Source organism: Pangasianodon hypophthalmus, chromosome 21, assembly GCF_027358585.1.
Source record: "Pangasianodon hypophthalmus isolate fPanHyp1 chromosome 21, fPanHyp1.pri, whole genome shotgun sequence".
NCBI lineage: Eukaryota > Metazoa > Chordata > Actinopteri > Siluriformes > Pangasiidae > Pangasianodon > Pangasianodon hypophthalmus.
In genome coordinates, this window is record NC_069730.1 from 19,181,096 (window position 1) to 19,197,598 (window position 16,503).

General features: G+C 38.5%; 1 protein-coding gene across 1 annotated transcript; it reads left to right on the top strand.

The window, feature by feature from the left end:
• The first annotated feature begins 8 nt into the window (after window positions 1-8).
• rpap2 (RNA polymerase II associated protein 2) lies at window positions 9-16,181 on the top strand. Its single transcript, XM_034314835.2, has 13 exons — window positions 9-106; window positions 282-327; window positions 1,322-1,436; window positions 1,517-1,615; window positions 1,816-1,881; window positions 1,971-2,059; window positions 2,902-2,937; window positions 3,083-3,643; window positions 4,465-4,795; window positions 7,751-7,842; window positions 7,992-8,072; window positions 10,453-10,521; window positions 15,756-16,181. The coding sequence occupies exons 1-13, from the start codon at window positions 46-48 to the stop codon at window positions 15,925-15,927; spliced, it is 1,818 nt and encodes a 605-aa protein (XP_034170726.2). The 5' UTR covers window positions 9-45; the 3' UTR covers window positions 15,928-16,181.
• The last annotated feature ends 322 nt before the right edge of the window (window positions 16,182-16,503 follow it).

Below are 16,503 nucleotides of genomic sequence, written 5' to 3' on the forward strand. Positions count from 1 at the left end.
GTAGAAATGTGACGAAAGCGGAAGTAAGTGACGGATTTTGTTTTGATGGAAGAAAGCATGGAAGCCGGCGAGAAGAAACGAGCTCGCTCATCTAAAACTAAAAAAGGTAGATTAAAGGAAATGGTGTGCTTTTTAAAGTATGAATCATTATTCTTAGATGTGGAGGAGCTCTTTCTGAGTAACATTAACCTTCATCTAGAGAATTAAACTCGAAAGTGATGAAGCGTAGAACTTTTTTTTTATTTAATCTGAATTAAACAGCAGCTTTATGATCATTGCAGGTGGAAGAGCAGCTCAGGTGAGGTCAGCTGAAGAGGAGGCCAGAAGGTAAGGATTTTTCCCCAGTGCTGCTCCTGGAGATCCCACTGTCCTGCACATTATAGTGTTTTCCTGTTAATCAGCTAATTAACAGCCCTTTATGAGCTCAGCTGGCTGTGTTAGAGTTTTTATTTTAAAGTAATTCTGAGGACATCTGAATAGTGTATTTAATTTTATTTCTTTAGAGAGTTTCCTCAAAAGAAGCAGAAAGAAAATCTCAGTCTAGTAGAATTAAATCTGATGTTGCAATACAGCAGCAAAGAGAAATACTTCATACTCTGCTATACTCTAATGCTCTACTACTTTCTGGAGGTGATAGATAGATAGATAGATAGAAATACTTCATACTCTACTATACTCTAATGCTCTACTACTTTCTGGAGGTGATAGATAGATAGATAGATAGAAATACTTCATACTCTACTATACTCTAATGCTCTACTACTTTCTGGAGGTGATAGATAGATAGATAGATAGAAATACTTCATACTCTACTATACTCTAATGCTCTACTACTTTCTGGAGGTGATTGATAGATAGATAGATAGATAGATAGAATGAAAATAAGGTAAGACATAATTGAGTGCTAGAAGAATGATAGATAGATAGATAGATAGATAGATAGATAGATAGAATGAAAATACTGTAAGACATAACTGATTGCTAGAAGAATGATAGATAGATAGATAGATAGATAGAATGAAAATACTGTAAGACATAACTGATTGCTAGAAGAATGATAGATAGAATTAAAAGAAGGAAATCGTAGAGTGCTAGAAGAATGATTGACAGAGGGATAGATAGAGAAAGATAGAGAGATAGATGGGTAGATGGAAAATAAAGTAAGCAATAAATAAGTGCTAGAAGAATGATAGATAGATAGATAGACAGACAGACAGACAGACAGAATGAAAATAAAATGAGACATAATTGCATGCTAGAAGAATGAGAGAGGGATTTTGGTTTTGATTTCCGAATGGAAATTCAGATTCCTTCTTCTCAGGAAGGAGGTGTTGAAGGAGGCCCTGAGGGAGAAGCTGGAATTGGAGCGGAGAGCTCTTCAGGTGGTGGAAAGGCTCCTGGACGACGGCGTGACGGAGGATTTCCTGACAGACTGCGTAAGTAACTGACTGCGACGTTAATCATGTGTGGATGTTGATATGATGTTGGCTTGATGGTGTGGATGTGTGTGCTTCAGGCTCGACTGATCACACCAGCTAACTACAGCGATGCAGTGGAGGAACGCTCCATCGTCAGAATGTGTGGATATCCTGTCTGCTCCAACAAACTCGCTAACGTAACAAGCCTCTCTCTTCCTTACGCTTCATCATATATATATATATATATATATATATATATATATATATATATATATATATATATATATATATATATGATCTCACTGTATCCTGGGAATTGAAAACTCGAAACCACAATATTTCGTTTAAATAAAGCCATATAGTTACTGTGGTATTTACATTTCTGTATGTATTCCAGGTTCCAACTCAACAGTATAAAATTTCCACCAAGACCAATAAGGTGTATGATATCACTGAGCGCAAGGTGGAGTACATTTACAGAAACATACTGCAAGGAAAGATCGATTTTCCGGATAGTTCTGTGACTTGAATATCCCTTTGTCTCTGTTTCAGTGCTTCTGTAGTAACTTCTGCTACAAAGCCTCGAAATATCTCGAAGTCCAGATATCCAAATCACCGCTGTGGCTGAGAAAGGAGGAGAGGTAACGTGAGTCATATATATTTACATGCGCATGGTTTATGATCATCGTGAAGGAAAGATCTGCTCCTAACACCAGTCACTGGAGGAGCAGATAGGATTGGTCAGAATTCATTTAGGAGCGGGCGAGATTGGTCAGGATTCCTTTGAGAGTGCACGAGATTGGTCAGAAGACCTCCTAGAGCACATGGGATTAGTCAGAAGTCCTTCAGATTGGTCAGAGTTCTCTTGAGAGTGGATGGGATTGGTCAGAAGTCCTTCGGGGTGTTTGTGATTGGCGTGAATTTCCTTCAGGAGCAGGCTGGATTAGTTATAATTCCTTGTCGAGTGGACAGGATTTGTCATAATTTCTTCGGGAAATGCTTGGGATTAGTCCGAATTCCTTGAGGAGAGGGTGAGATTGGTCAGAATTTCTTCAATAGCAGGCAGGATCCGTCAGAATTCCTAGAAGAGAGAAAACTCTCTTTATGCCAAACACACAGTATCATTTTTACAGAACAAATCCTAAAATCTAATAAAGATCTAAGAATTTGTTTGTATCTTTTATATGAATTATGAAATCAAAATAACCGATAAACATTTATTGAAATAATTATATTGAAATAATGTAGAGGAGTTACGAATAAACCTCCAGCAAGCACAAAAATATCACTCATGTTGTCATAACTATTTAAATAAAAACGTATTCAAATATAAAAATGAAAATATCACTGCATACAAATTCACATTTTCTGCTTGTGTTCTACGAGGAAATCATTAATATAAAATTACGTCTGAAATTTCGAGGGTTTATTTTCCTATAAAGTTTGTTTTTAAATGAAAGCTTCCTCTTTCTTTCTCGTACAGACCTCCTGAGGTGAAGCTGTTGAAGAAGGGAGATGGGTACGTGTACGCTCTGTTTTTTATATTTTATTATATTTATTATTATATATTATTATTTTCACGTTTCTGTAAAATAACTATAATGGCTATAAACTGTAGCCTGCAGTACTCATGCTGCTCTGTCCTCCATTTTCCTTCCGCTCAGAGGCACTTCGGGTCTGGAGGTGAAGCTATCAGACAGACCTGTGAGTAAATCGGACGTTGAGAATCCGATCCCAGAATGCACCGGGTCGCACGGAGGCTCCAGCGAGGGCGAGTGTAGCGATGAGGAGGAGGGCTTCGTGTCCAGCGTGGTGGCCAGACAGCAGCAGCCGAGGCGTGTTCGCTGGGGGGATCTGCCCAGGCGGGACGGAGAAAACCAAACGCACGACGGTGACGCCGAAGTGGCAGGTGTGAGGCGTGAGAGAGAGAAGCGCTGTGATGACGCTAAGGTCTCTCAACCAGTCAGTTCCTCAGTGTCAGTGGATGAAACCAGTGAGCTTCTACAGCAGGTTGCTCTCTCCGACTCTCCTGCTTCGGCTGACAACTCTCTCGAAACGAGCCTCGACATCTCCCAAGTGGGGATGAGTAAAAAAACTGCTGCTGGACTCCGAAAGCTGCTAAAGAGCCACGGGAAAGCGAGAGCCGAAGCTCCGGCGGTCACGCTCAGCCTGCTGGAAGGTCTCACACACACACTGATGGAGTGGAGAACCGAGGAGACCATGAGGTAAACGATGACCACGCACAAGAACTTTTTTTTCTTCCATCAGCTCCAGTATGTATACGTTACCATGGAAACAGAAGCCATTTGTATTCGCACACACATTTTCACATTGTCAGAGGTAGCAGTTCCCTCTTAGTTCCTGCTCTTAACATTTTTTCATTGTTCTTCTCATTTCTTGTTCAATTCTTAATAGAGCTGAACAATATAATAATATGATATAATATTGATATAATGCTAAATTAAATAATGTGATAAATTATGTCATAATGCACTTTTCTGAGATATCTCAGGTGTATCATTTTAAATCGTTATCTTAAAACTAATTCATAAATTTATTCATTCATATTCTTACATTTTGTAATATATATTTTTATATAAACATATATATACCAATTTATATACATTTATATATAACAACATTTTAATTCTTTATTTGAAATCTATTAATCATTTTAATAATTCATTTTTGACTTCTTTGACTTTTTTTTTTTTTTAGAATTAAACCTCTCATTCAAAGTAGCTGATTTGTTGTTAAAATTTTGTCCTGAATCTTTAAAAAAAAATTTCTAACAGCTTTTAAAGAATTCATTTTTTCCTCCTTTTCAGTGTTTTTTTTTTTTAGTCGCTGTTTTGATGCGTATACCTATCATGATGCGTGTCATGTATCATAGAAATGTCTTTGAGTATCGTGATATGATATTTGGGTTATATCGCTCTGCCCTAATCTTTCATTTTTTTTTGTAAACATTTAACCTCATTATTTTATACCCTTTTATTTTTGCGATATGTATTTTGAAAACGCTGCCATGTATCCGTACTGTAAGGTTCCTCTACGGACCAGATTACACCTCACACACTGAGGCTGAGCTGCAGAGCGAGGAGGAGGAGGAGGAAGAGCTGGATGAAGATGACCTGGAGGATGTAGAGAAGGTGAAGCGTTCAGGAGAAGGTTCAGGAGGAGGTTCAGGAGAAGGTTCAGGAGGAGGTTCAGGAGGAGGAGCTCAGGCTCGACCCTCTGCAGCAGCACCTGATTATGACACTCTGACGAGAGAGACGCAGATGCTGGCGCTCCAAGTGCACGAGTTTTACAGAGGAGTGTGTGTCCTGCCTGAGGAGGTGCAAACAGAAGCTGGAGAGGAGAAAACACACACCGAGGTGAGCAAACACAACACACACTGCCTGAGATTTATTCACAGGCTTTAGAGATGTGGAACATGCCGTTACTGACAGAGTCCACACGAGGGCGCTGCGTACACGAGTTCGAGGAGTTACTGCACCTTTAGGTTAGCTCACAGAGAGAGAGCTTACTGCAGGTCACACAGTGACAGGTTTCAGTACAGTACACCTGTAACACGCCTGTAACACGCCTGTAACACACCTGTAACACACCTGTAATTTCCAGCGAGGACGATATTAAGTGGCACATAACCGGAGCGAGGACTGAAAGATTTTATTAAAGATATTGTTCAGATTGTTTTCACTCTTAATATCTTAAGACACCTATTGTATTTTTCACACACTCGTGGTCTTGGGGTTATGAATAGAGATGGCACCGATCCGATACCCAGGGATCAGTATCGGGCCAATACCAGCAAAAATGGTGGATCAGATATCTGAGATAAAAAGATTTGAAGAATTTGATTTGATCCAGTAATGAATAGAAAAGATCGGACCTGGAAAAGGTGTTTTTTTTTTTTTTTTTTGTTTGGTTTTTTTTACTTATGAAGAGAACTGACTGTATTTTTTGTTAGGATTGATTTGATTATATTTATACTTTATTTTTTGTGCGAAACCTACAGATTTGTATGAGTCTTATTTTAAGTGTTTTTTTAAAAGTGTTTTTTCCTGTTTGTTTGTTTTTTTATTTTATTTTAAAGCTTATTAGTTTTTAAAGAAAATATCTGACAGATATTGATATCAGCTCATGCTCAAGGCTTCGGTATCAGTATCGGAAAAGGAAAAGCGGTATCATGAGATCTCGATAGAAATAAACGTTAGAAATGGTTAGAAATAAAATGTTGTTGTCCTGGGGTGTGTAAACTTTTGCACCTGCACTTACTGTATCTTTAACTGAACCAATAAATCATAAATCATAATTTCTTTTTAAATATCGTCATGGTTATGAAATCATTCTTATTTTCACAGTACGTTTTATAGTTTATTTTATTACTTACTTTATTACTTTTAGTTTTTAGTTTTCTATTTTTTTAATATTAAAAGGTCTTTTTTTTTTTTTTTTTTTTTTTTTTTTTTTTTGCACCTTGATGTCAGTTTCGGAGTTTTTATCACGCAGCTCAGAGTGTTTTCACGTACAGTGAGAGTAAAAAGTATTTGATCCCTTGCTGATTTTGTTGGTTTGCCCACTAATAAAGAGATGATCATTCTATACTTTTAATGGTAGATGTATTCTAACATGGAGAGACAGAATATCAAAACGAAAATCCAGAAAATAACTTTAAAGAATATATTTTAATTGATTTGTATTTCATTGAGGGAAATAAGTATTTGATCCCTCTAGCCAAAAGCACTTAATACTTGGTGGCACAGCCATTGTTTGCAAGCACAGCGGACAGACGTTTGTTGTAGTTAACCACAAGGTTAGCACACATATCAGGGGGAATTTTGGCCCACTCTTCTTTGCAGATCCTCTCTAAATCATTAAGGTTGGTGGGCTGTCGCTTGGCAACTCGGACCTTCAGCTCCCTCCATAGATTTTCGATTGGATTGAGGTCCGGAGACTGGCTGGGCCACTCCATGACCTTAATGTGGTTTTTCTTGAGCCACTCCTTTGTTGCCTTTGCTGTATGCTTCGGGTCGTTGTCATGTTGGAAGACCCAACCACGGCCCATTTTCAACTTCCTGGCAGAGGGGAGGAGGTTGTCCCTCAGGACTGCACGGTACATGGCTCCATCCATGCGGTGAAGTAGCCCTGTGCCCTTGGCAGAGAAACACCCCCAAAACATAATGCTTCCACCTCCATGCTTGACGGTGGGCACAGTGTTCCTGGGGTCATAGGCAGCATTTTTCTTCCTCCACACATGACGAGTAGAGTTTAGGCCAAATAGTTCAATTTTGGTCTCGTCTGACCACAGAACCTTCTCCCAATCACTTTGTACATCTTTGAGGTGATCATTGGCATACTTTAGGCCGGCCTCCACATGTGCCTTCTTAAGCAGGGGTACCTTTCGGGCACTGCAGGATTTTAATCCATTGCGGCGCAAAGTGTTGCCAATTGTTTTCCTGGTGACTGTGGTCCCAGCTGCCTTGAGGTCATTCACTAACTCCCGCTGTGTGGTTGCAGGCCGATTTCTCACAGTTCTCATGATCATTGCCACCCCATGAGGTGAAATCTTCTGTAGAGCACCAGACCGAGGTCTATTGATGGTCACGTTATACTTCTTAAATTTTCTCACAATTGCACCAATGGTTGTTACTTTAATACCCAGCATCTTGCTAATGTTTTTGTAGCCCATTCCAGATTTGTGCAGGTCAACAATCCTGTCTCTGAGGTCCTGAGAGAGTTCTTTGGTCTTACCCATGTTGGAGAGTTTGGAATCTGTCTGATTGTCTGATTCTGTGAACAGGTGTCTTTCATACAGGTGATTAGTTAGAACAGGTGTCTTCAGTTCAGGTAACAAGTTGATTGGGAGTGTCTAACTGGTCTGTGAAAGCCAGAACTCCTAATGCATACTAGGGGATCAAATACTTATTTCCCTCAATGAAATACAAATCAATTAATATATATTCTTTAAAGTTATTTTCTGGATTTTCTTTTTGATATTCTGTCTCTCCATGTTAGAATACATCTACCATTAAAAGTATAGAATGATCATGTCTTTATTAGTGGGCAAACCAACAAAATCAGCAAGGGATCAGATACTTTTTACTCTCACTGTATTTCAAGCGACCTTTCGCATACTAGAAGTGTTTTTGTGTTGTCATTATACACACAGAGTAACATTAACATTATTACTGCTTCAGAGTTCTTGTATATATTATGGTATATCGTCTCACCCCTGACTGGCATGTGTGTGTGCGTGTGTGTGATGTGTGCGTGTGATGTGTGCGTGTGTGTGATGTGTTCTGTGTGTGAACCGTACGCTTGTTCAGGACCGAGAGAACGCCCCGCCGTTGCCGCTGGTCGACTCTCGTTCTCAGCGAGCGATCCAGAGACGCATTGCTGTGGAGAAGCTCTGCAGAAGGTCTGAGTTCAACCCTCCGTTCATTTTAGTGCATGCGGTAAAGGAATGAGCAAAAATATCAGTTTCGCTGCTGTTCAGTGCTGATTTCATCATATTCCTAAGTATAATTTGTTCCTTTAATATTTTAACGTGACTGTTCTGTGGTTTAGTCTAAGAGACGTCGTCGGGCCTCTGGGTCTAACCATGAGCGAGATCATCGATGATATTAACGGCATAGTCCGGACCTTCAGGTGAGTTCTGTAGACGTCAGATCAGACGTGGATAAATCCGTAACCGAGTGTGAGGGACAAGAAGCACTCTTTTTTTTTACAACCTCAACTGTTACCTCCTTAAATTAAAACTCAGTCCAGTCAGACACTGCTGTGCCTCCTTTAGCTTCTCCTTCTGTCCTTTATTTTAACGAAAGCACTCAGCCAACTTTCCTCTTGACTCGTAAATAATTATAATGGTTCAACTCACCAGTGAGGTGTTAGCGAGCCGTCCGGGTCACGGCACCAAGCTGACATTTGGCATTGATGAGTCAGTATCCAGGAGACTGGTGTTGAGCTTCAGACTCTGATGTTTATTGCGTGATTGAAGAATCTTCAGATCAGTTTTTTACCAATAGAAGTACAACTTCAGAAAACTGAAGGCAAATATTTTCTTCGCGACGACCAGAGAAAGAAAATAAATCCTACTCCTTACTGACATTCGCGAAAAAAACCCAAACATTTTCATTTAGCGTGAAAAAAGTATAACTGTTGATATGGTAAAGTTTTCTGTAAGGAGAAGTTTGTTTAAAGTTTATGGAAGGAGTCTCCAGTGTCAGCGCTTTGTAACAGTCAGAGCGAAAGCTGTAACTTTTCAGACATTTTCAGGCCTTTACGCTTTGTGGTTTCTCAGTAACAGGACCAGCTGCGTTTTTTTTTTCTTATTATTAACTTCAGGAGAGAGAAATAAAAAGATTATAGTTATAGCTGCTGTAACGTAAGTGAGAACAGAAACTAACTTGTTAAACTGACATTAAACGTAACTATAAACAGATAAAAAGTATGACGTTCTTTAATTATTAGGATATTGTAATCCTTGGCAAACAGCTGTGGTGTAAGAGGAATAAAACACTTCATGCCGTGCTGTTATAGGAAAATAATCATCTTCAGAGTGGTAACGGAGTGACTCCGCTTCATCACACCTCCCTGTCGTTGATTATTTTCCTGTAACAGCGTGACGGGGAGTGATTTATTCCTCACATATTCCTAGCTGCGTCAGTGGAGCGTTTAGTGAGATGTCCGAGCTGCTGTCGCTCACAGTCACGTTGTCAACAGGAAGTTGCGTCTCGCTCTCCGGAGCTGATTTACGGTGGTTCTGAAGGACCACTTCATGAAGGTGTTTCCAGGAATTCTGCTCCTCCTGTGAAGGGCCACTAAATCTGAGCCGCGCACACAAAGGTTGAACACCAATCAGAGGTGTTGAAACGGAGCGGGTCAGCGACCTCACGCCGCCTTGGACACGTTTTACTGGAACGAGTCGCGTCCTAAAGTTATAAAATCAGAAAGTTTAGTTCTACACTGACGGAGATTTACTCATGCCAGAATTTGTAAAAAGGAAAAAAGAAAAAAAAAAGACAAATAATCAAGTGCAAAAGTTTGTACACCCCACCCCCTCAGTCTCCAGATCTGATCACAGTAACTGTGTGTATTACTTTATTATAAAAGCTGTTTACAGGTTATAAAGGCAAAGAGAATATTTATATAACTTTTATAACTGATTATCATTTAGCACTTTTCACTATTTTACAGTTTGACCGTTTTTTTTTTTTTGGGTAATAATGTTAAATAACATCTGTTAAAGCAAACACTCTCGTCACATGTCTTGTTATAAATTAATTATAAATGTCTTTCTGTTATTTGTCTAGGGGTGTACAAACTTTTGCACTCAACTGTAATATAATCTATAATCGGAAAAAAAAATCAATAAAGATTCAAAAATGTAAATTATTAAAACTAAATTAATTATTATGAAATTTAAAGTTCATATTTTTGGTTGCTATATTTTAATATCAATAAACGAAATAAAATGTAACTCATTATTTCATCAATTGCTATTGTAATATTTATTTCATATGTTTTTATATCAAAATGTTCATTTTAATAAAATGTTTATTTCATATGTTTTTATATCAAAATAAATTGAAGTTTATTTTTACTTCATATTTAATTTAATGTATTTCAATATTAAAATATAATAATAAGAATAATAAGAAGAAACTCTTAAAATATTATTTTATCATTCATATAATTTTTATTTTATAATATGTATTTATATGAAAATGGATTTTTATATTTATACATATACAATATACATTTCTCTTTGATGCATTTGTCAATCCGTCAATCAATGCCAGGGGGTTGGACCTGTTCACTGATTGGTCACTTTTTTTTTTTTTTTAAATAGTGCGTAGCTATAAATCCGTTCTGTCTGTTTACTGTCTGTTTATGGTAACAAATGGAAGATGGACGACTTCCTTCATTTTCAGGATTTTTGAACATGAGAAGTGAAGAGCAGTTAGCAGGATGTTAGCCAGCAGGATGTTTGATGATGATAATTAAACAGCGATGTCGTCTTTTCCAGATTTACTAACGTTAACATCATCCACAAGCCTCCTGAATGGACCTTGATTGCCATCGTTTTGCTTTCAGCGTAAGTCTCCTTTTCTCTGGATTTTGTAAACACACTTAAATAATCCATTTATATCAGAAACACGGTATTCGATATTTTTATCAACATCATTTAGTACTTTTCATTTTAAATCCTTTCAGGGAAGTGGATCTGAGTCAGGGAAGTGTGCCAGGAAAGTGTTATTGCATCATTAAATTTATGAGCCAATCAGGTTCCAGTATGCAAATGCAGACCATGCAACAATGTGCATGTTCATAGAATCTGGATTTCTTGATCTTGATTTTTGTTTTTTTTCTGTGGCTTGATGTCATTTTTTATGAAGTCGCCACATCAGAAGATTTATAGTTTAATAGAGAGAAATAATTTCAAAAAAGGTTCTTAGATGATGTTTGCACTGTGGATGAAAGTCTCTGCTAAATAAATAAAAGTTTATCACATTCACACTTAGTGCAAAGGTAAAAAGATATTTCAAAAGCTTTTTAATTTGACATTTAATCGAAAGTTTGTTTCCTTTGTTTTCAGGCTTTATGGGTTTGTTTTATTTTAATATACATATTTACAAATCCTTTAAATTATTTTACTTTTCAATTTGTTTTAGAAAATTCTATTTATATATGTATTTTTAATTGTATTAAGTATTTATACATGCTTTTTCTTCTTTGTATATATGTAGGTATAATTTTATATTAGTTATTTTTGTTAAATTTTCACATCTTTTATTTTACTTTAGTCTTGTGAATTCTACGGCATTACGTTTTATCATTTAATATTATTGTTATTATTATTAATAACTTTGAGAAGGGAGAGGACACGCCTCCTTCTGATTGACAGGCATATAGGCCACGCCTCCTTCAGTGCCATCCGATACACACTTGTCTGAATCGCTGTAACTGTATGACATCACAGCATCCATCTCCATCTGTGATCTCCATCTGTGAGCTCTTTTGCCTCCAGTTTTTTAAGTCCAGATCCTCATGTTCTTTAATAAGATTTAATAAATTTCGTCTGTTGGAATTTTATTTAAAGATTTCACTGGAACTTGTATCTCGGCTGCCATGTGCTCCATAAGAGGTCATAGCGTTCGAGTTGTTTTCTTTATCTAGTGAGGTGCTTTATCGGCTGATTGGGGTTTATGGCCACTCGGTGAAAGTGTGTGTGTGTGTGTGTGTGTATGTGTGTGAACAACAGCTGGAGTGCAGGACTCTAAGGAAAGCTGGCTGAGGAAATCAGGGAGCATTGTTTTCTCTGCAGGAACACCCACTCAGTAAAGCCATTACACCTGAGTGTGTGTGTGTGTGTGTGTGTGTGTGTGTGTGTGTGTGTGTGTTTGGGTGTGTGGGAGAGAGTGCAGGGTTGCCTACTTGATTTTAATCACAAAGATAAAGATATGTACACAAGCATATGAAGTATTATGAATGAAACTTTACAATCCTGTTTTATGATTTGAGCTTTATTGGAATTTTCAGTTCAGCACACTGACGATCTGATCACTTCTGACTTTTAGAGAGGAAAGAAAAAGTGAGAATATATAAATATAATGAATATATTAAATATATTGATCTTTTAGTAAAAATTGACAGTGTGAATGTTCTCTTAGGCCAAACCGGACTGAAATTTCCCTCCAGATTTACAGAAAGTTCTCTGATCATCTTCGTACTCATGTGCGTATGTTGATAAACGCCAATCGGCCATGTCCATGGCACAGCTCATTTATATTTAGCCACGCCCACTCACATCCAAAAAAGGCAACGCTCACAGAGAGCTGAAATGTCAATGTGGCGACACTTATAGGAATCGCAGCCGATCAGTCGAGTCTCCTTACACATAAACTTTGCACAACCTCAGGAGCGAGGTGTAGGATACAAACGTGTTTCCCACCTAACTGGCGTTCCGGTTTGATTTCAGAAGCTTACGAAAGAAAAATCATGCGCAAAAGATATCAATCATGCAAATATGAATGAACCACAACTTTAAATGTAAATATAAACAGATAAAAAGTATAGTGTGAAAAAGTGTGTACTTTTTAATTAATGAAAAATATAATCGTTGTGGCATATAAGAGGAATAAAACACTTCAGGTTGTGCTGTTGTAGGAAAATAATCAACTTCAGCACAGAAACTGTACCTCTGCTTTATCACACCACGCTGATGGTGGTTATTTTCCTCTTACAGCACAACACGGACTGTTTTATTCTTTACTATTAAGACCTATTTTGTGCTAGTTAAAGTCATTAAGATCATCCCATCATTGATTATTTTTCTATAACAGCATGATACAGAGTGTTTTATTCCTTATATGGCATTGGCATGTTCAAAAAACAAATGATTGCAGGAGCTTGCTTCTGTGTGTAATAGGTCTAAAGGCATAGTGTTGGCATTTTGCAGTGAAAAATGGGAAGGTGTGTGTGTGTGTGTGTGTGTGTGTGTGTGTGGGTGTGTGTGTGTGTGTGCGTCAGGGTCAGTGTGGGCTCCAGGAGGCTGTTTGCACTGCGACAGATGGTGTGTGCGGCTTCCCCGGGTTTTATGAAGGCCCGGACGAGGCCCAGAGTTCCGTGCTGCTCCCGTCTGAGTCAACAGAGACTCCTGCTTTTTTATCTCGCCACGATTACAGCGAATCCGTGATAGAACAGCAGCAGGGCAGCATGGGAAACATTCCACCTGAGCAACGCTAACGCCCTCCAACACCCTCCTCCCTCCTCACAAACCCTGCCTAAAAACAAGACTCTGATTTATCATTTACCGAGGCCCAGTTTCAGCGCTCGGGCTTTAAACACAGATTGTTCCGACGCTCCGAGTTTCACGAGAATCTTCTCCGTATAAGATTCTCTTCTCCAAATTCTGTAGCAGACGTATGTTTGGAGTTCAGCTGGTTAACGGCTAACTACCGGCTCTGTTATCACCGATTAGAGACGTGTGTGCAGAGCACGAGACTTCAGTCGTGTCTGAAAACGTTCCCTGTTCAGCGTATAGTGCACTATTTCAGCTGCAGCCATTTTGTGCTTTATTATTATCTATAATACATAAGTAGCACTATGCATGTAATTTCTTTTATCTAAATTCACAACGTAGCATCATTTTATTGAATAACAGAGAAGGAATAAAACACTGTGTGTGTCATGCTGTTATAGGAAATGAATCAACAACAGGAAGCGAGGTTACTCTTTCCACACTAAAGTTGATTATTTTCCTAGAACACCACAACCAAAGTGTCGAATTTCTCTGACACCACAGCGATGTCACGACGATTACAATCTTTTTGTTTTATTGAAGAATGACGTTTTGTACTTTTTATCCGTTTATAGTTATCAACAAGTTAGTTCCTGTTATCACTTACGTTAGAGCAGCTGTAAACAGTCATACCCTCACCAGCCTCATTTTTTCTCTCACTTCAAGACGAAAAATGCAGAAACGAGAAACTGCAGAAAGTGTAAACTCCTCTCTCCTGAAGATATCGGAAAAATTACAGCTTAACCTCAAAGCGCTGACACTGGAGACTCCTTCCTTCCTGTTAAATAATCGTCTCCTTACAGACAACTTGTCCATATCAATGATGACCCATTTTTTTTTAATGATCCATTGTTACCATAGAAAGGATAATGTATTAGAATGACAGAATGTTATAGAAAATTAATCAACACCTTCTGACCAATCAGTGTCCAGCATCCAACAGGGCTATGAATATTATGAAGTCATGGCAGTACAGTAACCGGGCGATTATTTATTGTTTATGCAACAGTAGGGGATTTTTTTTTTTGGAAACAACATTAAATTAGGAAAAAAAAACCACCCTTCCTCAACCAGCGCTTCGACTGGACTCACACCTGAGCCGCTTTGAATAAAATTGTCCACAAAATAAATAAATAAACAAACAAACAAACGTATGATTAACGTAGAAATGTGGCTCGCAGTCTTTTAATCATAGAAAATAAAAACACAATGGTGTGAATTTGATCAGCACATGTTCTGTTCTCCGTTTTTTCCATTCGTGAATAATTCAGACGCGGGTCTCTCTTTACCTTATGTCACGCTCGCAGTCGGCTCGCACGGTTTTGTTCAGAGCGACTGAATAATGCATAAAGATGCCGAAACGTGAGAGCAGGTGGAAACCGAGCTGCTCTGAGAGAGAGAGAGGGAGAGAGAGGGAGGGAGAGAGAGGGAGAGAGAGGGACAGGACAGGACGGGACGGCGGTTTCAGCTTCATGCGTGCGTGTCATGGCGGCGCTTTAATGACGCGGTGGCCATTTAGACAGCAAGAGGTAAAACTTTAACAGCTCCTTAAGGATCACTTTTCTGGATTTTTCTCTCAATCACAGACGTGGGTGTGTCTTCACGATAGACACATGACCGTCCCACTAAATATTCCTTGCATACTACGCACACCTCATTGTAATGCAAACTGATTGTTTTTTCTTTATGGTGAGTGTTTGTTATAGGGGGCGTGGCCACACGAATTACACAACCATAACGTTTATGTCACATGGTAGGAACATGATCAAAACTGTAGACATAAGTAAGGAGTAAGATACTCAGGGGCATGCTGTTAGAGGAAAATAATCAGCCCACTCCACCCCCAAAGTTGATTATTATTGTATAACAGCACATCCTGTTAGTCTTCCAGAGCAAATGGCCAATGATTCCTTTTTTTTTTTTAATTAAAGGGTGACATGTCATGTTTTTTATCCGCTTACAGTTACATTTGTGCAACCACACCCCCTACAACAAGATCAAAACAATCAGAGTTGGTGTGTGTGATGACAAGTTTGCTCTTGATCGTTAGTCAGTCACATGAAAAAAATAATAATAAAAAAAGAGCAAGTGCCTCCTGGAGTGTTTTATACTGAAGACAAAGTGCAAAACCTCTTTTCCTGTAGGATATAGCGGAATATTTCCCAACATGTCAAGTCGGATGGGATTATACTCTATAAAACCTGGAGTTATTTCCATTGATCTTTATACAGAAGCTAAAATACAGCGTCATCGTTCCAGATTTCCGAGAACGCAGTGTCTGTAAAAATGACCGTCATGACCAGTTCTGACTAAAATGTCAAAGATATTCCAAAATAATTACATTACATGCCCCTCGTTGTAAAACAATCCCGTCCGAATAGGGCTTTAGAGAGCTGTGGGTTTTTTTTTTAATTTAAATTTCTCACTGATGTGTTCTGAACACTTCCTGGATTTTACACTGACCTCTGATTGACCTCTGATTGACCTCTGATTGACCTCTGATTGACCTCTGATTGCGTGTCGCGCAGGTTAACTGAAGTGTCTCCGTCGCTGAGGGAGTCGATGACGAGGACGTGTTCAGTCGAGTACATCAGCTCTCTCATGAAGGAGCTCAGACTGAAGGACGAGGATCTGCAGAACCTCGTGAAGCTCTTCAAGCCTGTCAGAAGAGCGCACGCTACACACTCAGCTACAGAGTAGAGCCGAGTAACAAGGCAGTAAAACTGAAAATAATACAAATAAATGCAGTTGTGTGAACCAGAAAACAAGGCTACTTGAAATGTTTTCTTTTTTTTTTTTTAATCTTTCTGATTGAGATTCCTGAGCAGCTCTTAATTATAATACTGTAATCCTAAATCATGTGTAAACCTGGGTATAGGTTTGACATTTTGCTCAATTTTGATGTTTGTCGTCCTGAAGAATGCGGTGCAAATTATTAAAATGTTTGGCTTATATCAAGCGTGTGATAGAGATTTATTTATCCATACTGGTTAGGTTAGCTTTAACTTGCTAGATTAACTCTTACTAATTAGGCATAGCTTTCACTCGCTAGGTTAGCTTTTACTTGCTAGGTTAGCTTTTACTTGCTAGGTTAACTCGCTAGGGTAGCTTTCACTCACTAGAGTAGCTTTCATTTGGTACATTAGCTTTTACTCACTAGGTTAGCTTTCATTTGCTACATTAGCTTTTACTCACTAGGTTAGCTTTCATTTGCTATACTAGCTTTTACTTGCTAGGTTAGCTTTTACTCGCTAGGTTAGCATTCTTTTGGTTTCT